Below are 20,210 nucleotides of genomic sequence, written 5' to 3' on the forward strand. Positions count from 1 at the left end.
AAAAGTTAAAACCTGAATCCCATCTCAACCAAAACTATGAGGCCTACCATCCCCCTTTTTTTAACATTTCATGTTATTTATGTTTTCTTAGTCAGTTCTTAGTATGTGGTACATGTATTTGAAGCCTTTTATCATGCTTGCCACTTTTCAAATAATTATTATGGTTTATGATTATCTTAAAGTTTCATTAAATGATTTGATATATAATATGTTGTTCTATATCTTTCCATATCACCAACACAATCATGGGTGTAGAATAGGATGGTTTTGTTGCTTTGGAGGTTTACAATCCTAACCAAGATACATGTATGTTTTAAGTACATGTATGATAAAACCATTCTTTTTTTTCCTTTTTCTACATCAAACAATCACTGCTTCTCTGTACTGCAATCTCAGCATGCACTCTCCAATCATTAGCACGCACACATACGTTCTGTACATCACTATAGATAAGAAAGGCTTTGTAGAAATATACCATGGGAACAAATGAATTTATTCAACCATAGACTGACACACTGCATTCATGAAGGTTTGTGCAGTAAAAACACATTACATGTATTATCGTCTTATATTTCCATCTCAAACTGATATTCGAATTCAGTGCCTCCATATCTCATGAAGATCAACTGGGGCTGCTAAAGAAACGACGGATTCAGTATATTTCAATGTTGGAAATTAGTGAAATAAGAGCATATCTGAAAAAAAAAAAAAGGTAAGGAAATAAAAGATACCACTGCTCCAAATGTAATGCTAAGCCACAATCATGGAATGGTAAAAATATATTTCCCTGTGGGACATCTTGAAAAGATATATGCACACTTCTGTTTTATGTGTCCATACAAATTTAAGAGTACATTGCATTTGTGACTCTGCCATCAGTCACAGATTGTATTTATAAATTGCTCAATATTTCATTTAGTTTTGTTTTTTTAAATAGACTTGCCTTCAACAGTAGCCCTTATGAGAAGCTTGACTAGAATATACCCTGATGTATGACGCTATATGATAATCTGAAGTTCAAGAGGACTGCATTGCTGCAGCATGTCATTACTAAATTTGATTTTGTCCTCAACAAAGAGCATGAAATGACAGGCAAAGTTGAAAAATTGTGATCCCTTTGCAAGAAGCTTGACTTGAAAGTACACCCTGATATTATGGATGTATTTATCATTTAAAGTCCAAAGAGGTAGGAGATGACTGCTTTGTTAGACGATATCATCACTGAGTTTCTGTCTTCACCATTGAACATATAATGCCAAGTGAAATATTGTGATTCCCTTCGCAAAAAAAAAAACCCAGAAAAATCACTACCATCTTGCCCAGATGTAATAACCTTCATTCTGGCCCTCAACCTTGTTCCAGTGTTAATGAATACATGACATCGGCTTTTGACAAAACCACACAGATTTGAAAAGAGCAAACAAATTGATACCCTCCTTTATCTTTCAAGTTTGATGAAAGAGGGTGTCTGAGTTATGCAATCACACTCCCTAATAGCAAGGCTTTCTACGTCTGTGTCTTCTGGTCCTCTGTTAGGATTTACCCAATAAGCCTGACTCAGGATCCTTCATTCATACAGCTGTGCAATACTGGGGTTTAAGGTATCACAGTCTACAGAGTTGAATTCCCTGAATGTGCCAAGCAAAGCAAGGGGAAGGCAACATTGTGATGACTTTACCAGCACACTAGTTGATGCCTCTGAGCAAACCAATTCATAGTGATTCAATTTTCTGAATCAGTGTAATTCTGTGTCTGATAAGGGGGGGAAAGTGTGTGAATGTTTTCATTGTTCACACACTAGACTGTAGGTGAAGATAATGTCATTTTGGCACAACTTAATAAGTACCTCTAAATCTGCCTGATGTCATTATGCGATTTTGAATCACAAAATCACTAAAAATAATACAGGCAATATATTTTGAGTCTATGCTGAACCTGTCAATCAAATGAGGGATGAGGTGATATCATCTAGAATTTTTTACTCCTGCCAATCACAATACATTTATGCATTATACCAATGCAAACTATGATAAAATCACTTTTAATATCATACATTTTTCTTTTCAAGGGAGAACCAGAAATACACTAAATCATTCCTCCCATTTCACAATTCAAGAAACTTTCTGTATGGGAAGCAGATATATAATTTTCATCAATGCATAAACAGTTTGATGATCCGTCTTCATCTGGAGAAGGGTTGGTCTTATGCCTTGCCTGCCTTTTGCATCTCCTGCAGAAATAAACAAATAAACAAGCAAGCAAACCAATGAATGACTGATCAAACCACACAAGAACACAGATCAAAATTGAAGAAAAGTTTTGATCAAATGTCATTTGATTTCACTTGGTAAAAACTCACCATCAGAATATATGCACGCTGAATAAATAACACAGATTTGTACCAGATCACTCTATCAGAATGACATCATTTTCAACACAAACAGGAAGGCAAAGACAATTTCATTCTAAACATTACATTTGAAAGTAAAATAAAGAAAAGAAAAGAAAAGAAGTACACCGATTGCACTGATAACTGTTCTCTGCTCATTGAAGCTATTCACTGAATTGTTAAATGTCACATAATGATTACTAAACTAATTCTGGTGTGGTTCTGTAGGTGTCCACCTTTAATTCTATTCATGCCTTTTTTTTTTCCCGTTTTGATTTGCATTTTTTGTTCATCTATTGAAAAGTGGTAACAAAACTGCTCAAATGAATATGATGAAATATGTAGCACACAGCTAATAGCAGCAATCACACCTGGCAAATCAGACTCAATATGCATGTCCGTCATCCTCACTGGGTGATATCTGACATCTGAAATGTATTCATGTACATTGCCACAATAGTGGCAGCCTAGTCCACAAAAACATATAGTACAGCACTATGACTTCCTTTCATTACACTGAACAACAATTACATGCTGTTTAGTGTGTATTTGATGCTATAACACACCCATAAGATTCCAAATTCAGTGCTATAAAGTGACTTTTGCAGCTGTGCACAGACTAAAAAAGTGCAACAAAAACAAATATGAAATTGAAAAAAAAAATTATCACAGCAGATGAGGGAAATACCTCTTGAGAACCTTTCACAACTGCAAATTTGCACCCTCTTTATTCACAGAGGAGATCTTTCACTTTGATAATGCATACTTGCCACTCAGTCTTGCCAAAGCACAAGATCCTTGTCAAATGAAACAAAGATACAAACAAACACACACCGTGTTTATCCCACAGAATCTATGAATGAAAAAAAGAAGAAGCAAAACAAGAACAAACTCATACAGTGCTCTGCCCACCTTTAGTATCGTAGTTCCCATCTGTGCTGGCGACATGGTGACGGTTACACCAGCATCCTTCAGGGCATCAATCTTTTCTGTGGCCCCACCCTTACCCCCTGAGATGATGGCTCCGGCATGACCCATTCTCCTACCCGGTGGGGCAGTAAGACCAGCAATGAATGCAGCGACAGGCTTGGCATTTGGACCCTGCAAACCAATCAAGTAGATGAGATGAGATGAGATGAGATCAATAACAAGTCACAATGGTTGTTACAAGCTACTGAAATTCTCGTATCTGATTGGCTGTGAGCAAATTTGTCTTGGAAATGTGGCAGTTGTTACTGATAACAAGTTTTATGAAACAGGACCCAGAACTTGACAGTGTAGAAAAGACATCAATAGAATGATTATCTCCATACTCTGGGTTTTTCATTTGGGAAGTCAGCTTTTAGACTTGAAAATTATCTTTTTCCATAAAATTGAATCTGTAGTAAAGACAGCAGTCATTCAGAATCAGAGAATGATTAGCATTTAAATTCAAAACATTTCATGACAAATTACAGTAGACTCTTGAACAAATTAGCATGGCACTGCGCTTCACTTAACACTTTGTTTTCACTCACTGTATTGTTTTGCTTGAGGAATTCAGCTGCCTTCTCCTCAGCACCACCACCAATTTCTCCAATGAGCACGATGCCTTCCGTCTCCGGATCCTTGAGGAAGATGTCCAGGCAATCCACAAAATTGGTTCCATTGAAAGGATCTCCTCCGATACCTACACTCAAAGGAGAAGGAGAAGAAAAAATAAAAGAAGTAAGACATTTCAGTACAACTTTCCCTTTCTTTTTGATGAACTTAGTTACCATGGAGACCCATTAAGCCTTCACCTCATAGTTTGTACTTCCTTATGTGCAATATCACTTTTCTTTTTCTTTTTTATAATAACAAAATGAGTACCTTGTTGACTGTTTCATTAAGTCTGCAATACGCACTGGCATTTTCTACAGCACTGAAATGTTCTGTTGAAGAATTAGCTCTTCACATTATCCAACAGTAAGCATGACTTGGACTTGATCAGAAGTCTGACCAAATCCAAGAGTGCCTAAAGCTATAATGCTGCCAGAAAAAGTTCTCAAAATCATAATTCTAGACACATTTCTGTCAATCCTTGGGACACCATACAAATAAAAAATAAATGAAAAAATAAAAATAATCCATCCCTGGGAAACTTGTTTTGGGTTCCTCAACCCACTTCAAACATACACATGCACTTTCAAGCATTTATTTCTCATTAAGATCATGATAACCAGGTAGTTCCTTGTTTTCTTATATTAAATTTGTATGACTCAATTTGAGTGAGAATGCCTGAAAATCTGCCTTTCTTAATCAAGTACACATCCTTGAAAGATATTCAACTTCCATCATCACATTTATAGAGGGCTCTATTCAAATACAAACATATTTCTTTTGCGGTAATAAACATTTCTTACTAAAGAGAATTTAGCACGAAAATGCAATTTTTTTTCCCCCAAATGACTTTTGATTTTATGAATATTACCAACGAGCACACTTACCAACACAAAGGGTTTGGCCCAGTCCCACAGCTGTCGTCTGGGCAACGGCTTCATAGGTCAAAGTTCCTGACCTCGACACAATACCAATGTTGCCAACTTTATGAATATGTCCAGGCATGATACCAATTTTGCAGCTTCCAGGCTATAATAGCAATAAAGAGAAAGTAATAAACATTTAATCAAATCTAAAACAAAACACTGATTTTACAAGGGATTGCATCACTTTTGTAAAAAGAAAAAAAAAAGCCACATTTTGATCACTTCTGTTTTTACCAATGAACAAATACACTCTGCTGTTACATTAAACAAATTTACAATGCGAAACAGCCCTTTTCACATCATTCCAAACATACATTTTGTGGCACATAAAACTTCTGAATTCTAATCTAAGAAAAATGACATGCAGGACAACCAGCTAAGATGAGACTCAACATAGCAATTCTGTGAAATTTCTCAAATTTCTCAAAGGAGAAAATGTGATTCTGATCAAGAAATGTGTCCAGAGTTAAATGGAAGAAAGCAAAGAGTAAAATGCCTGCTATGAAACCAATTCCAATTTGCTCTAAAGATTGATTTTATGAGTGCTGGGAAACACAGTTTGCCCCATGATATGCTATACATGGGACCCATGAGGTCAGTCATAAGTAGTCACCAATAAGTAACGTGAAGCCTACACTATGGAATGAGAAAGGTCAATAGTTCATCAACTGATACCTCCAAGGCAGATAAGTTTAGGACTCAAACATTTCAATTTCCTCTTGTACAGAAAATGTCACGAGATCTGTATTCACAAGAAGTAGTAACCTGTTACATCTCTTGATAATTTCTGCTAATTTCTCCATTCTGTGTGAGTGTCGAAAGGGACCTGAAAATGCAGCAGCAGTGAAACAACCAACATACTGCACTGAAAAAAGAAAAGGAAGAAGAGAAATCCAGTGACTATTGTCAGACATACCTTGATAATACCAGGACAGTTGGGGCCAACAAGGCGTGTCTTGCTCTGTCTGACCAGCTTGTGCTTGACCCGCACCATGTCCTGCTGGGGGATACCCTCTGTGATGCAGACAACCAGACCGATCTCTGCGTCAATGGCCTCCATTACGGCAGCAGCAGCGAACTGGGCAGGAACATATATGACTGATGCATCGCAACCTGTCTTCTCTTTGGCCTGCAGGCAGAATGCAAGGGCAAAATTAAGGATACATGGAGATTGATAGGTGCATAAGCATCTATGACAACAACTGCAAACAACTGCCTCTTTGATAAATAAACTTTGAATAGCTCTTGGAACTAAATGCTCTTTCATATTTCAAATGAGGTTTCTCGTTCACACACACACACACACACAGTCACACACACACACACACACACACACACACACAAAAGAAATTGGGAAACCTGAAGCTCCATCTCAACCAAAGCTTTACTATCCCTTCGATTTGTTCCTTAAGACCTGAAAGTCAGTTGGGAAAGCAAATCATCAAGTAGCAGCTCTCGAGCCAACAAATTCTCAGAAGAAAAGACAGGCAGTAGTTGTAGCTCCTACTGATGATCTTGATATACACTTGTACCAGCAAAGACAGAAAAATTGGATAGTGGAAATAGAATAACTAATGGTCAGACAAAGCAGAACGTGATGAGGTTCCATCTGAACAAGAGTACATGTATGTATCATGGTCAAAAAGATGCACACATGTAAGTCATCCAAGGTCAGGGAAACCAAAGGAAATATGTTAAATACTGTACTAACTACTATACATGCTTTTACATACAACCACAACAGAGGCTCATTCTTTGCACCCTGACAGATATCTGGATCTTCTTATATCAAGGGAATGCAGGCAAACTTTAATCTAATCTTAGGGACTAAGCATTCCTTAGTACCCTCCCAAAAACTAAACAAAACAAAACAAGGATAAACAGAAATATTCACAGGAAAAATGTAGAGGTCTCAGGTAACATGGGTAGTTGCATCTTTTCTAATCTGAACGTAATTTACAGGTCTTACCATTTTTGTGCATTTATGCAAGAAGAACATGCAAGAAAAGCAGGATAATCTCACCTCTTTACATGAATCAAAGACAGGAAGTCCACATGAGACCTGGCCACTCTTTCCTGGGGTAACACCACCTACCATGTTGGTCCCATACTCAATGGCTTGTGTGGTGTGGAAAGCACCCTGTAAATATGGGAGTAATAGAATCAATATACAATGAAAGTGGTGATTTTTAAAGAAAAATGTATGATTAGCACCTGTTTTACAATAAACAAGGTATAACATGACGCAAAACTTTAATTGGCAGTATGAACTGTGATTATAACTGGCAAAATGACTGTTACCTTTATCTTCTGATGCAAAATCAGTATTCTTTTCAGAGAAAGAGGGGTATGGGATGGTTATGGATGAAGTACACATATATAAGAGTCAACATTCAAGCATAGGGGATCATTTTGTATAATTTGTAAACTTAGTAATCTGCCAACTGTGCTTTCACTGAGGTCAAAGCTAAATCCAAAGTAAATTCTCTGAGTAAATAAGCATGCATTACATAGAGAACATAATGCAAGTCAAATACAGCATTTAGAACTCAGAAAACATAAACACTACAAAATTAGTGTAAAAAAGAAAAGAAAAGAAATGATAGTTCAGTGATAAGCCAGTGAAATCGTTGTCTTGCATCACCACAGAAATAACCACTCACCTGCTTTCCTGTAATGCCTTGGCAGATGACCTTTGTGTCTTTTGTGAGGACTAGATTTGCTCTTGACTGTGTGTAGCAGCTTCTAGCTCCAAACTTGGAAAAGGCTAGGTATAATTTTGAACAGCAATGTCAAACTGTCATAATCACACATAATTACACATATGAAACAGAACAAGAGCTTACAAATAGAAGTGGAATCATCACATACATGTCCACAGTTCAGGAACTATTCTCATTCTCTTGAATTGATGACTACACAATACTTGATGCAATTATCCCTTTATGAAACTCAGCTCATGTGCATATGGCATGGGATTTGGGATGATTTAGGCTGTGTGCTATGATCTATAAGAAGGTGCCATTTCAACTGATTTGGTTGGTGTATCATTGGGCTCAGATATCATAGAATACCATACATAACTTGGTACATGAAAAAGATTGTCCTAACATAATTAAGCAATATTTCTTCAACATCATGATCATATTATGACACTAGAGAAGCACTCTGAGAGCACAGACCTCCGCAAAGCAGCTCATTTCCGGCAATCATCTTGTTCTTCCATAGAGATCAGTGATTTCCACCCATAAGTATGCATGCTAAAAGTCACCCGGATTCCCAATATAAAAGCCTTTTGTTACGTCATCAACCCTCAGCTGCCCGGCGTGCCCCGCAGTTAGAGCACGCACTTTAGTATGCGTATGAAAACCTCAAAAATGCGCAGCTTGAACTCCCAAGTTCATTGACCGTACCTGCCAAACTATCAAAAATCCTTCATAAAATCCATTCAAGTTTCCGCATCACTACCAAAATGTTAACATCTGTTCCTTGTGCGATTGTGTCATTCTCAACCTTTCCTGCAACATGCCAGTTTCATCTAAATCCGTTCCCAACTTTTTGAGTTATTTTGCACACGGACAAACAAACAAACGGTATGCGGTAATGAAAACATATTACCTCCTCCCTTGGCAGAGGTAATTACAAAAGTGTTAAACTGTGTTAGAACTTGTGAACTTGGATTTGGACGTATTTACTTTAAATCATCTGCATATATCCACTGCACTGCACTGTGTGAGGGAAGCACACTGTCATCACTGACTGCACTGTCAGACTCACAGACATGTTGCTCACACACCCTACACGAACCTCAATCACTGGGCACTTATCACTGTCAGTTCAGTCACTGCGAACAGGTACAACGCCAAACGGTAGGTAGCTAGGCGAACTAAATCTAATTCACATGTAACACATCAACACATCATTGAACTGCCCTCTGTTGAGCAGTTCAAGAGAGCCAAAGAAGCCAATTAAGCATGGCAGAGATTTTTTACTTGCACAGTGAGCACCTGTAAATATATCAGTCCGGGAAACCCGCTCATGAGGACCGCTCCCACGTACGAGGACTGCCCCGCCTCATGAGGACCGCCCCCACGCCTCATGAGGCCCGGGGGGGAACGCGTCATGAGGCCCCCTATTCACTTCTATTCATCTCACATCTGACGTATAAATTGTCGCAACTTTGCACGGTGATTTTTTGTTACACACACATGTCCACTATCCATGATGAAAAGAAGAAAAAATCCTATCTGTTTTTTTCTTTCAAAAATCGAGTTTTAATCAACCGATGCAGAGCGCCCATCAAAACACACGTGTTTTGATAGGCTTGCCAAAACACGTGTGTTTTGATGGGCGCTCTGCATCGGTTGATTAAAACTCGATTTTTGAAAGAAAAAAACAGATAGGATTTTTTCTTCTTTTCATCATGGATAGTGGACATGTGTGTGTAACAAAAAATCACCGTGCAAAGTTGCGACAATTTATACGTCAGATGTGAGATGAATAGAAATGAATAGGGGGCCTCATGAGGCGTGGGGGCGGTCCTCATGAGGCATGGGGGCAGTCCTCATGAGGCGAGGCAGTCCTCGTACGCGGCGCGGGAGCGGTCCTCATACAAGTCATAGAGCGGGTTTCCCGGACTGATATACACATTTGAAAGAGCACAAAGCACAAATGGCATCCACTGTCTGAAGCACCACACCACAAACCCTCATCCGGTTGCTGAACAGGCTTTGATGAGAAGCACCATAGAAGTAGAAGAAGTAACACTCAGTTGAGACTTGAGAGACCTTTCATGACAAAAGGCACAACAACCAACACAATTTCCAGTACGCAGGACCACACTATCTATCACTCACTGGCAGCATGGTTAAACACATAAAAACAATTATACATTCAAGATTTTGTAATTGCTCAGTCCAGGGACATCTACAATATTCTCATGTAACCTCATAACTGTCTTGTCGGTGATGAGGGATGCATAGATCTACTTCAAGACAGCTATACTCACCATGCGAACGAGCGAAAAGTCTGCCGGCGGCCGCCATTTTATCTTGACACAACCCAAGGATCGAAGTAATTAATATTCAAGTCGTTTGGTATATATTTTTAAAAGATATAGTCACGTATAACCGTCTCAGTTCATTAATAAGACAGTGTTTTCCTGCAAACTGTAGATAGCACACATATAAATAAATGACAGGGGATAAAAATGCCTGAACATTAATTGTTACCAGTATTTCAGATTATAATTTTTGTAATAGATAACAGTCAGCTTTTATAGCGGCTATTGACCTCACTCTGTTCTTTGTATGTTTTTTACCGGTGTAGTGCCTAGTGGCCCCCAAGCGTACATCTGACATGGTGTCCACTGCTTGCATGCACGCTGTCAATTCCCGGTACTAATCCTTCGTTTTCAACCTCAGTGCACCTGGGTAAATCTACTACCTACTGCTTGCTGCTCGTTTGCCAGGTATCTGCATCCCTTGGCTTCGAAAATGGCTTCACATAGTGGATCTAGTGGTGACAGGCACTTGGTTGATGAACTCGAGTCGGCTTTTAAGGTCAGCTGTTTAATTTCATATTTCTTATGTTTGTTGCATCCAAACATGCCAAACGACATCATCTCTGCTCTGGTGAATCTTGACAAGTTGACATGCAACATTGCAACCATCCGGTCTATCACTAGATCTAGTATCAGATTATCGTCGTCAATTTCAAACACAGAAATCAGAATATTAAATGATATTGAGTTTGTGTTCTTCATGTAAAATACCTTAAATTAACTCTTAAGATATGACTTGTAAACTTATTCTGATATCTAAATATAATCTATTTATAGGATTAGAAATAAAGATTGAATTGAATGGAATGGGATTAATTTTGACTTATTGTGATCATTAAATCAACTCGTACAATATTTATAATATACTCATTAATCTTTCTCAAACTGTAGTACCATAGTTATAGGTAAACTCGGCCTAGCGGGTAAAGTCGGCCGCCAGCGCGCACAGTACATAAAATTGTACTGTGCGCGCTGGCGGCCGACTTTACCCGTGGGGCCGAGTTTACCCATATCTACGGTATACTATATTATATATGTCTATTGTCGACCCAGTCTTTTTTAACCTCTTGACCCTTGTGTGTGAAGGAGATAATGATACATTAATATACCTTTGCAAAAGAGTAATAAGATATTCAATCGTTTAATGTAAATTTACTGTCTGTATTTCGTATTGCCCGATTGGTGAGTGTCTCAACATCTCATATTAACAATCGATATCTTCATTATATCAAAAGTGTTATGTAGATGTAACTATTACTTGTTAATTGCAAGTAAAGGTAGATTCCAACAATAGAATACATTGTAAGAAATGTTGCACTGATCAGGTGTGGTTAGTTGATTGTGGCATTGGTTCGTTTGCATTGAAGCAGACAGATTTCAGAGGAATAAACTCTTTGTTTGTGTTTTCCTTTCATATACAGGCTTGCCTCTCATCTCTTGTGGCTCCAGAAGCTGTTCATGTTCATGATCACATAGAATTGAGGGCAAGTAAGTCATCAGGAGTAATAGTATGTGACGCGGCAGATGCCGTGGAAGGAATCAATGACCAATCAATGTTAACTTTTACAAGTCATTTTTGTCAGTGCTTTTGTTTTGGGCAGCAGCATCGAGCTGTGGACATAATTTGAAATACGCGATATAAGTCGGTTGGATAGTTGTTTGCATCAAAGGTGTCTATGGGTGTATTTGGTGTTCTTTCTTGTGAACCTGAAGAAGTTTGTCTTTATCTTTGTTGAATTATATATACTGTATTTTGCATTTCATGTCTTGTCATGAAGATACCATGTGCATGAGTTTGCAAGGCTATTGTGTGACAACTGCTCATGCATTGAATGTGAAGATCTTAAGTGATACAATTTACTGGTCTCCAAGTAGTAAACTCTTTCACAGATTGCTGAGCAAAAAAATAAAAAAGAAATAATAATAATCAATCAATCAATTAAAAAAACATTAACTATTGTTTGATTTCTGTACTAGGGTGTGCATAAAAGCAAAATGTCTTATTTTTGCATAGTGCTTTTGTATCTGTTCATGAAAGTTTAAAATAATGATTGAATCAGTATGAAAATCTTTCCAGTTTTTATCTTTTGCATTATGCTTCTTCAGCATAGTTTGAACATGATACTGATATCACTGCAGAAGTCTCACCTGACTGTCTGGTTCTGTCTTCTTTATGCAGGCTTCTAAACATCTGATCATAAGAATGACATCTGTATGAATTATTAATTTGTGGTTTCATTGCATCGTAGGTGTTGACCAGTCCATTCAACGTTTTCTTGAGCTTGCCAAAGAAACAGAGAACTTCTTCCTGCAGCGACAGATGCTGATGGCCATAACAAAGCCAGAAAATGTGATCAAGGAGGTATGTGATCTTGAGGGCAAAACAATTACCATAAACTCTGTGACAATTTTTTAGCCCGTTATTTTCCCCCTGAATGTGCATGGAATGTCAGTAAGTGCCCCACAGATGAAAATGTTTATTCTTTAATATTTGATGTTAAAAAGTAAATGTTGTCAAAGACAAATGGAGCCATCCATTTTCTATGAGCTTCTTTTTGTCATAGACCTCCACAATACATAAAATTGAGATGTCACTACCTTGATATACATGTCCTAGTGTTATGTATGTAGAGGATGTCCCGTCCTGTATTTCATCTTTGTTTTGTTTTGTTTGTTTTGTTTTTGCCAGGAGATTGACGAGCTGAAAGCAGAGCTGTCCAGGAAGAATGCCCTCCTCCAGAAACAGCTGACGAAGGTCAACAACTGGCTGACCATCCTCCAATCTCTGGAGTGCAGCGGCCCGCCACAGCCGCAACATCCGCAGCAACTTCACCACGCCCAGATGCAGCAGCAGCAGCTGGCGCGGGGTACCATGGCGATGACGATGGGTCCGCCTTCTGGCATGCCGCAGTCTCAGCAGGGCACCAGTGGTGACTACCAGGGACAACATCACGGGGCCGCTGGTGTCGGTGGTGGGGAGGCCGCAGCCAACATGATGGGGACCACACCCCTGTCGGGACCTCTTGCCCACTTGGAGCAGGCAACATCCAGTATTGGAGGCAGTGGGTTTGATAGGAGGTGAGATTTGTGCACCTGTTCCCCATAACAAACTCAAGCACATGACTCATTTGGAATGAATGTGGATCATTACTTCTTGATCAGCACTACATGCCTGGTTGGTACCGCTTGCTCACTACAGCTAGTCATCGGGGTTGAGTCTTGTGGATTTGATGTCAAGTGACCAGACGATATCGCCACATTTGCATCTTGCTCTGCTTTACGTGCGCAAGTTGTGTCTCTCTCACACGGGACCTCTATATGATGTGTTATTTGATGGACACAGTGTTTTGCCTCATATCAGAGTGGATAACATGATAACACACAGTATTGCAGATGTAAGTCCACAAGATCCAACGTGAACTGTTATACAGTGGACTCTTATTATAACGAAGTCCTCGGGACCAGCAGTTTTCTTTCGCTATATTGAAATTTCATTATATCTGAACAAATAAACTATAAAAAACATAGAGAGGATAATGTTTGGGCCTTAATTTTTAATTTGTTGTAACCAAATTTTGCTATAGCTGTGTTAGTTATAACTGGAGTACACTATAGTGACTTGGGGCTGAAATTTTAGATCATTTCATCTCTGTGGTATATAGAGGAGTTATCTCAGTTTCATAAAACAGCCAAAGCTTGCAGATTCCTCAACATCTTTATTGAGAAAAGGAATTTATGAGAGCATTTCAGTTGCAAACATGTAGCGTTTAAACAGTGTTGACCTGGAGTTTGGCAAGTGTTATATTAAGTTTTCTGACAAGATGAAAACAAAGCATCTTTGGTTCACACAGAGTTGCTGTGTGAGTCATTTCAGCTTCAGAGGAAAGTAATAACAACATACCAAAGACTTATGTCGTTTCAGAAGAGGCAGAAATTGTGATTTACAGTCAACCTTGCCCAAGTTGAATCCAAAAAGATTGGTCAAAATCTTTTGACTTCAATGAATTTCACCTCACACAATGGAATAAACATGTGTTTATATCCAGCAGGGTAGAATTTTTCAACTTCACCCATTCTGGATTTGTGCAAGGTCAACACAGGCAAAATTGACTGTATTCCAAGATTTTATCAATGCCTTTTACAGTGTGTATGTTGTCTGTGCTGTTAAAGGGAAACCACTGAAATAAAATGATAACTAACTTTGTCACGAGAAAATCTGTCCCCTTACAAAGTTTGCCAGACATTGATTTATGTGAAGATGTTGACCATCGCCGTGAATACTGTGACGATAGCTCACTACGATTTTCTTTGCGAGACAAGTGATTAATTTGTTCCACTATCGTCTTATGATTTAGTTTAAAATGTTCTAAGTAATAATAGCAGGATGTCTGAAATACATGTACACTTGTATCTCCATTTATTTTGCTCCACCTACTCCAGAATACTGTATAAAGTTTGAAACATCCGAAAGACAAATATTCTTTCCAGTGACAGAAAAAAAAAGTCTGTTAACTTACTCTTTGTTTTACTGACAATCAAAGTGTGACCACAGTCCTCTAGAGTGAAGATGATTTTGAATGCAGGATTCGGTGGTATACTTTATTAAAGCATTTGTAGATAATTACCTTGTTAACTTCCCAGGGGGTGAATAAAAAAGAAGTGGACAACTCTTAGTCAACAGATTACATTGATGTCAACGTCATCAGTGACCATTTCTGGCACACTCCTATTTCTTTCTTTTTTTCCAACGGCACATATTTCTTGAGATGATAATCATGACTCTGTGAAGCTGAAAATACTTTGTATGTATGACAATGTAAATATCATTTCATAAAATATGATGTAATAAATGTACATAATCAACTCTTTTGGGCCTTGACAATCTGTTAGTTTTGTAATGCTGAGGATGCAAAAGAGTGAAGACAATAATAAAATAAAAAACATCAAATCACATTTTTAATCCAGTCTTTAATAACTTTATTGCATTTTGCAAAAATGAAAATGTGACCTTACCTCAGTATCTATTACCATTTGCAATTTACTGCAAGAAATGATATCTTGAACAGAACACTGCATTTAGTTTCCGTGTGTGCACAAAACCTGCCAGTTATATTTGTGGAGGAAATGTACTCATTTCACTCCTTCCTATTTTCATTCATATGTCAAAGGTCAGAGGCATTGGACAAACACAAATTAAAGAATTACACAGTGTGGGAGACAACTCCTGAATGATATGAGAACATATCTTGTCAATTTGATTTGAAGGTACATGTAGGATGAACTGATAAAAACACGCATTGTACGTCTGATATGATCACAAAGAACAGAATGAATTCTTCTGACCAGTAAATGACAGACAAAATCAGACTGGAGATTAGCTTACAGCTTCTTTGTGACCTGGCTGTAACCTCCAGACAGAGTGAGCCTTTATCACTTTGCTTCTTTCCTTCTGCCAAGGAGTTCATGATTTCAAGATTGCAATCACAAACACAATTTAGCTTCGAGTTCCATTTTCAAATTGTGAGCAACCATGTAGACACGCTGTCTGTTTGGGAGATATTTACTTTCTCTTGTAAGTGCAATGTACAAACAGTATCTCATTAAGAAGAGATAACAGCTAATTGTTTAACAGACCAAACAAGGCAATCATGTCGAGCCCTACCACTTTCAATATCATTCTGTAAAGGTGAACTACATGATACTTCAGGTGGGATCACATACTGCAATGGTAGAAATTTACCCCACAGTGAAAATAACGTTGATTATAAAGCAGCAGACCAGAGACATAACGGGTCATGAAATACAATGACCATTTGACCGTTGGTGAATCATGTCTACAATCACAAAGGTGTATGAGATACCTGCCTAGTTACTGTAGCATCATCACTAGTGTAGAAATTATTTGTGTCCAGCCAGAGAAGACATTACGTTTCTTGATTCTGTTTGATATAACTACCTATCAAAATCTAAAAGGACATATGCTTCAAAGTCCTCAATAATCTCCAGCTGAAACATGATGAAAACTACGTACATGTAGTTGTACTTTGCACTGGTTAAGGCAAAATTTACAACATTTTGGGTAAAAAACAAATGAGTACTTCTGCAGTCGAAGGGACATGACAGGGAGTGATCGAGGATTCTATTTTAGTTGACAAATACACAAGAAGTCACATTAGCTGACTGCATGATATCTTTCTTGATACTAATATTTGTTCAATTATGGAAAAAATAATCACTGCTTTGTCACCAATTTTGCTGCATTAAATAATGCCAATCTCTTTTGTAATACTGAGACACAGAAAACGGCTCACACCTATTTACATTGCATTCCATAAACTGGGATCATCTATTAGTACAACCCCAAAAAACAGCATTTCCCATCAAACAAGTTAATTTTATTTTACAATGCACTCCCACTATAATGAAAACAACTACAGCGAAATTCTTGCTACAACAAAGTAACAATTCAGGTCTAAAAATCATCACCTTTATATCTCTATGTACTGTACTGTTCGGCTGACACTAAATTATTGTACAACGAGAGGAAACCGCCAGTTCTGAGGATGTCATTATAATGGGAGTGCACTGTAGCAAGTTGACAGATAAACATGTCTCGGTTGTTAGTGAAAGCACATTCAGTTTGGAGGGATTACCTCAAAACTTCTGAAGGGAAAGAACAAGAGAGGAAAAAACACAAAACAAAATATAAAATTAAGGCAAGTAAAGTTCTTACTCTTCTACCCTCTTCAATTGAAAACTTTAGATTGACCGAGATTGGAAGCTCATATCCTAATCGATGAACACATAATTCTCATTTTCCTGATTGCCAAAATGCTTTACTCAATTATACAGTCCGACCTTTCCTATCCAGACATGTCGGGACTAGCGCTCATCCGGATAAGGGATTTGGTCGGATATGGGAGATTCAATGTTTAATACACTCGGCTGCCTATAACCAATGGTAGCTAAACATGTACAACGTATCAATTTTGTGTAAACATGTCACGTCCTCGCTTCGGCCGGTCAGCGTTTTGAATTCTCGGATACTTTGCTCAATGAACAATCACCTGTACAGTGCCCTGGTTTAATGAAAAGTTTTCTGTCCATGTTCTTGTGGTGATTTAGGGGTAGTGAATGTCCAAATGCATGTTATTTAGATGAAAATTTGATGTGAAAGTATGTTAATTATGTTGAAAATAATACGTGATTCTTGTGAGTTTGAAATCGCTCTTTCCCCCGTAATTATTTGACTGAAAAAATTAAGATTGCACCCGGATAAAGGGAGGCCAGAAAGGAGAGGTCGGACTGTACATGTATCTCACTTTGCAACCAAGCACTACTTAAGATGCAAGGGAGCAATGAGCAAGAATGTGCATAATGATGAATATGCAAGACTTGGAGTCTGACTCGATCGGATTGTCCAACAAAAGTCGAATGCTGTACTACATTCTACTATACATGCAGAGACTCCAACCCAAAGCACCTTCTGATCTGGAGATTCTCCCGCCTGAAACCCCTAGCAAACGGGAGACTCCAAGTTGATGTGTGCGAAGCGCGAAGTTCCTAGGGTTCTAGATGCTCTCTGGTGCTATCTAAGGCTTATTTTTTCAACATACAATAGCAATAAGTAAGAAATCCTTTCCAACGGGAGACACAGAGCCAGGGCGGGAGAAATTAAATCTCAAGAGGGAGAACGGGAGATTTTGCAAAAATGGGTTTTCGGCGGGAGATCTCCCGTCAAAAACGGGAGAGTTGGAGTCTCTGTACATGTACTGTGAATACATGTGATGCGACAGAGGTCCGTTTTGCCGCACGTCAGCTAGTTTGAAAGTAACGCAACTTTCAATATTATACCAAACAAAAGTGTGATGTCATAGCCATTCATCGCCATGGAAACTGGTTCTAAACAACCTCCCCACACTCAATCGGTGGAAATATTAATGGCATATACATGTATAGCACATGTAGTATATTAAGGGCATCAGATCAGTTTGAGATGATACATGCACACAGAATAGAGCAGTGTCTTAAGCCTTTCATTTTCCAGTGAATTTCAAATTTGTTGGTGAAGAATTTATGAAGATATTGAAGAAGTTAAACTTGCTGAAAATTTGAACAAGAATGGCGTTCACAGGGACAGTCGCCCTTCGGTTAAATTGAAATCAATTTCACACTAAATCTATTTGTACTGGTAAACAATGATTAAAGGGACAGTATGGTTTTGGTTGAGATGGTGTATCAGATTTTAACTTTTTGTGAGATAATTAGAAACCATCTATGAAATATTAAATAGCAAACAATTCCAAGAGAAATTCAATTTGATGAAAATTGGTTTTGAAATGGCTGAGATATCAAAAAACAAAGTTGAATAAAGTGGTCCTAATATAAGGTGGGTCCAATCTTTTTTTCAGAACCTCCTTGTTTTTGGATATCTCGGCCATTTCCAAACCAATTTTCATCACATAAACTTTGAATTCCTCTTAGAATTGTATGCTCTTTCATGTTTCATAAAGAGGTTTCTCATTATCTCACACACAAAAAATTGGAAACTTGAAAGCCCATTTCATCCAAAACTATACCATCCCTTTACGAGTCTCTACTGGATCCTACGAAAAAAGAAAACACTTATTTCCACTCTTAAATTTTGAAGCTCTCGCCACAGGAATTAGAAACTGATGCAGCACATTTACAAGATCACTGTCTACAGAGAGTCTGCAGAATAATCTAAGACAGATTGCCAAACACAAAATTGTGATCTCTTCACAGTCGATGACCTACAGGTATCATGACCAGATTTCAGATTTTTGGCAAAACTCCACCATGACAAATGGAAGACAGTCACTACAAAATGCATACAGGATTGTTGTTGTTGTTTTTTCCCCCAACTCGAAGGTATAATTGAGCTTTCATTGGATAAGGATAGTGTCAGAAATCTTAATTCTTTGATGAATTAGTCTATATCTCATAACAGACATGTCAGGTAGCTCCAACACAAACTACAATCATCCAATGGGGGGTTTGAAAAAAGGTGTAACTGTCAGTGGGTACACATCTGCATACTACACTGTAACTGTCCAGGGCCTTGCAATTATAATACAAGTCAACGGATTGAATAGATCGATATCCATTATGACTTGGTGGCTAGCCACATGCTAAACAACCTTCGAATCATAACGCATCACTTGAATAATGCTGGGCTGAATGCCATTTTTCTATTTTATTTCCCCTCCATATGCAGCACACACACACACACATATAAATACACATGCAAATAGTAGATAACCTTTTTTTTCTTTCTTTCCCTCTTTTTTTTTACAGCCACATTCCTAATTTCCACACTTATTTAACTTACTGTATACACCATATATTTAGCGAGTCTAATTTTCCACGAATCAAGACTTCCTGATGATTTCGAGAGTGATTAAATTCAAAATCATAGAGTATGGAACTGAATGGAGATGACTATGTATGCCTGCACGTCACATCTATGTCACGATCAGAATCAATATTTTCGAGTGTTTTTAGATTCACAAATAAAAACCTCACAAAATATTTGGCATATACACTCACTTATTTAACTGGTCTTTACAATACAGCTGGAAAATTTCACATAGGAGATGTAATCCTCTGTCTGTCCCACATATAAATCGAACATCAGCCTTGATTATGACTAAACCCCAGGCCCAATACTCTGACAGATGACTGGTGCTGGCCAAAGCTTAGTACTGGTCAGTTGTGCTTGACCATAACAAACATCCACACTTGACCATCAAATAGAACATTTCTGAATATACAAATGATGCACAGGATAGAGTGTGTTAGTGAGAGTGCGCCGCACCTTCACTAACACCACGAAATAATCCTGTGCATCATTTGTTTTATAAAATGGGTCTATGATTATGTTCTTCACCTGCAACAGTAGATCTAACACTGTACTGTACTGCATGCATGCCTGATTGTCTGAATACTACTAACAGTAGATCTAACAGTAACACTGTACTGTAGGGCTACTGTACTGCAACTAGTGTTACTGCATACCGGTACCTGATTGTCTGAACACTACGTTTTGCTGACAGTAGCTGATCCAAAATTTTCACGGGAAATATCCGTCAATGAAGTCTTGGTAAATTTTACAAAGGCCTCAAATCTTTGCCATCCGAATTTCAGAGATCGCTTCGTGCTTGCCGAATCAGTTCCATTGATTAATTCATCCAATTCCTCGTCATTCTACAGTTCAAACTGCGCCTGCAGC

General features: G+C 38.1%; 2 protein-coding genes across 2 annotated transcripts; one reads left to right on the forward strand and one right to left on the reverse strand.

Moving 5' to 3' along the window:
• Window positions 1-856: 856 nt before the first annotated feature.
• Window positions 857-9,959, reverse strand: LOC139708672 (succinate--CoA ligase [ADP/GDP-forming] subunit alpha, mitochondrial-like). The gene is made up of 8 exons (XM_071620607.1): window positions 9,905-9,959; window positions 7,560-7,663; window positions 6,920-7,036; window positions 5,813-6,025; window positions 4,858-4,999; window positions 3,907-4,058; window positions 3,302-3,490; window positions 857-2,230 (listed from the first exon to the last, which is right to left on the reverse strand). Exons 1-8 carry the CDS (start codon window positions 9,939-9,941, stop codon window positions 2,204-2,206), a joined length of 981 nt encoding a protein of 326 aa, XP_071476708.1. The 5' UTR covers window positions 9,942-9,959; the 3' UTR covers window positions 857-2,203.
• A 406-nt stretch (window positions 9,960-10,365) lies between these two features.
• On the forward strand, window positions 10,366-14,242 carry LOC139708673 (mediator of RNA polymerase II transcription subunit 28-like). The gene is made up of 4 exons (XM_071620608.1): window positions 10,366-10,457; window positions 11,380-11,446; window positions 12,208-12,320; window positions 12,648-14,242. The coding sequence occupies exons 1-4, from the start codon at window positions 10,392-10,394 to the stop codon at window positions 13,038-13,040; spliced, it is 639 nt and encodes a 212-aa protein (XP_071476709.1). The 5' UTR covers window positions 10,366-10,391; the 3' UTR covers window positions 13,041-14,242.
• The last annotated feature ends 5,968 nt before the right edge of the window (window positions 14,243-20,210 follow it).

Source organism: Diadema antillarum, unplaced genomic scaffold (genome assembly GCF_040938485.1).
Source record: "Diadema antillarum isolate AM-2024a unplaced genomic scaffold, OU_Dant_1.0 seq00001366_RagTag, whole genome shotgun sequence".
Taxonomy (NCBI): domain Eukaryota; kingdom Metazoa; phylum Echinodermata; class Echinoidea; order Diadematoida; family Diadematidae; genus Diadema; species Diadema antillarum.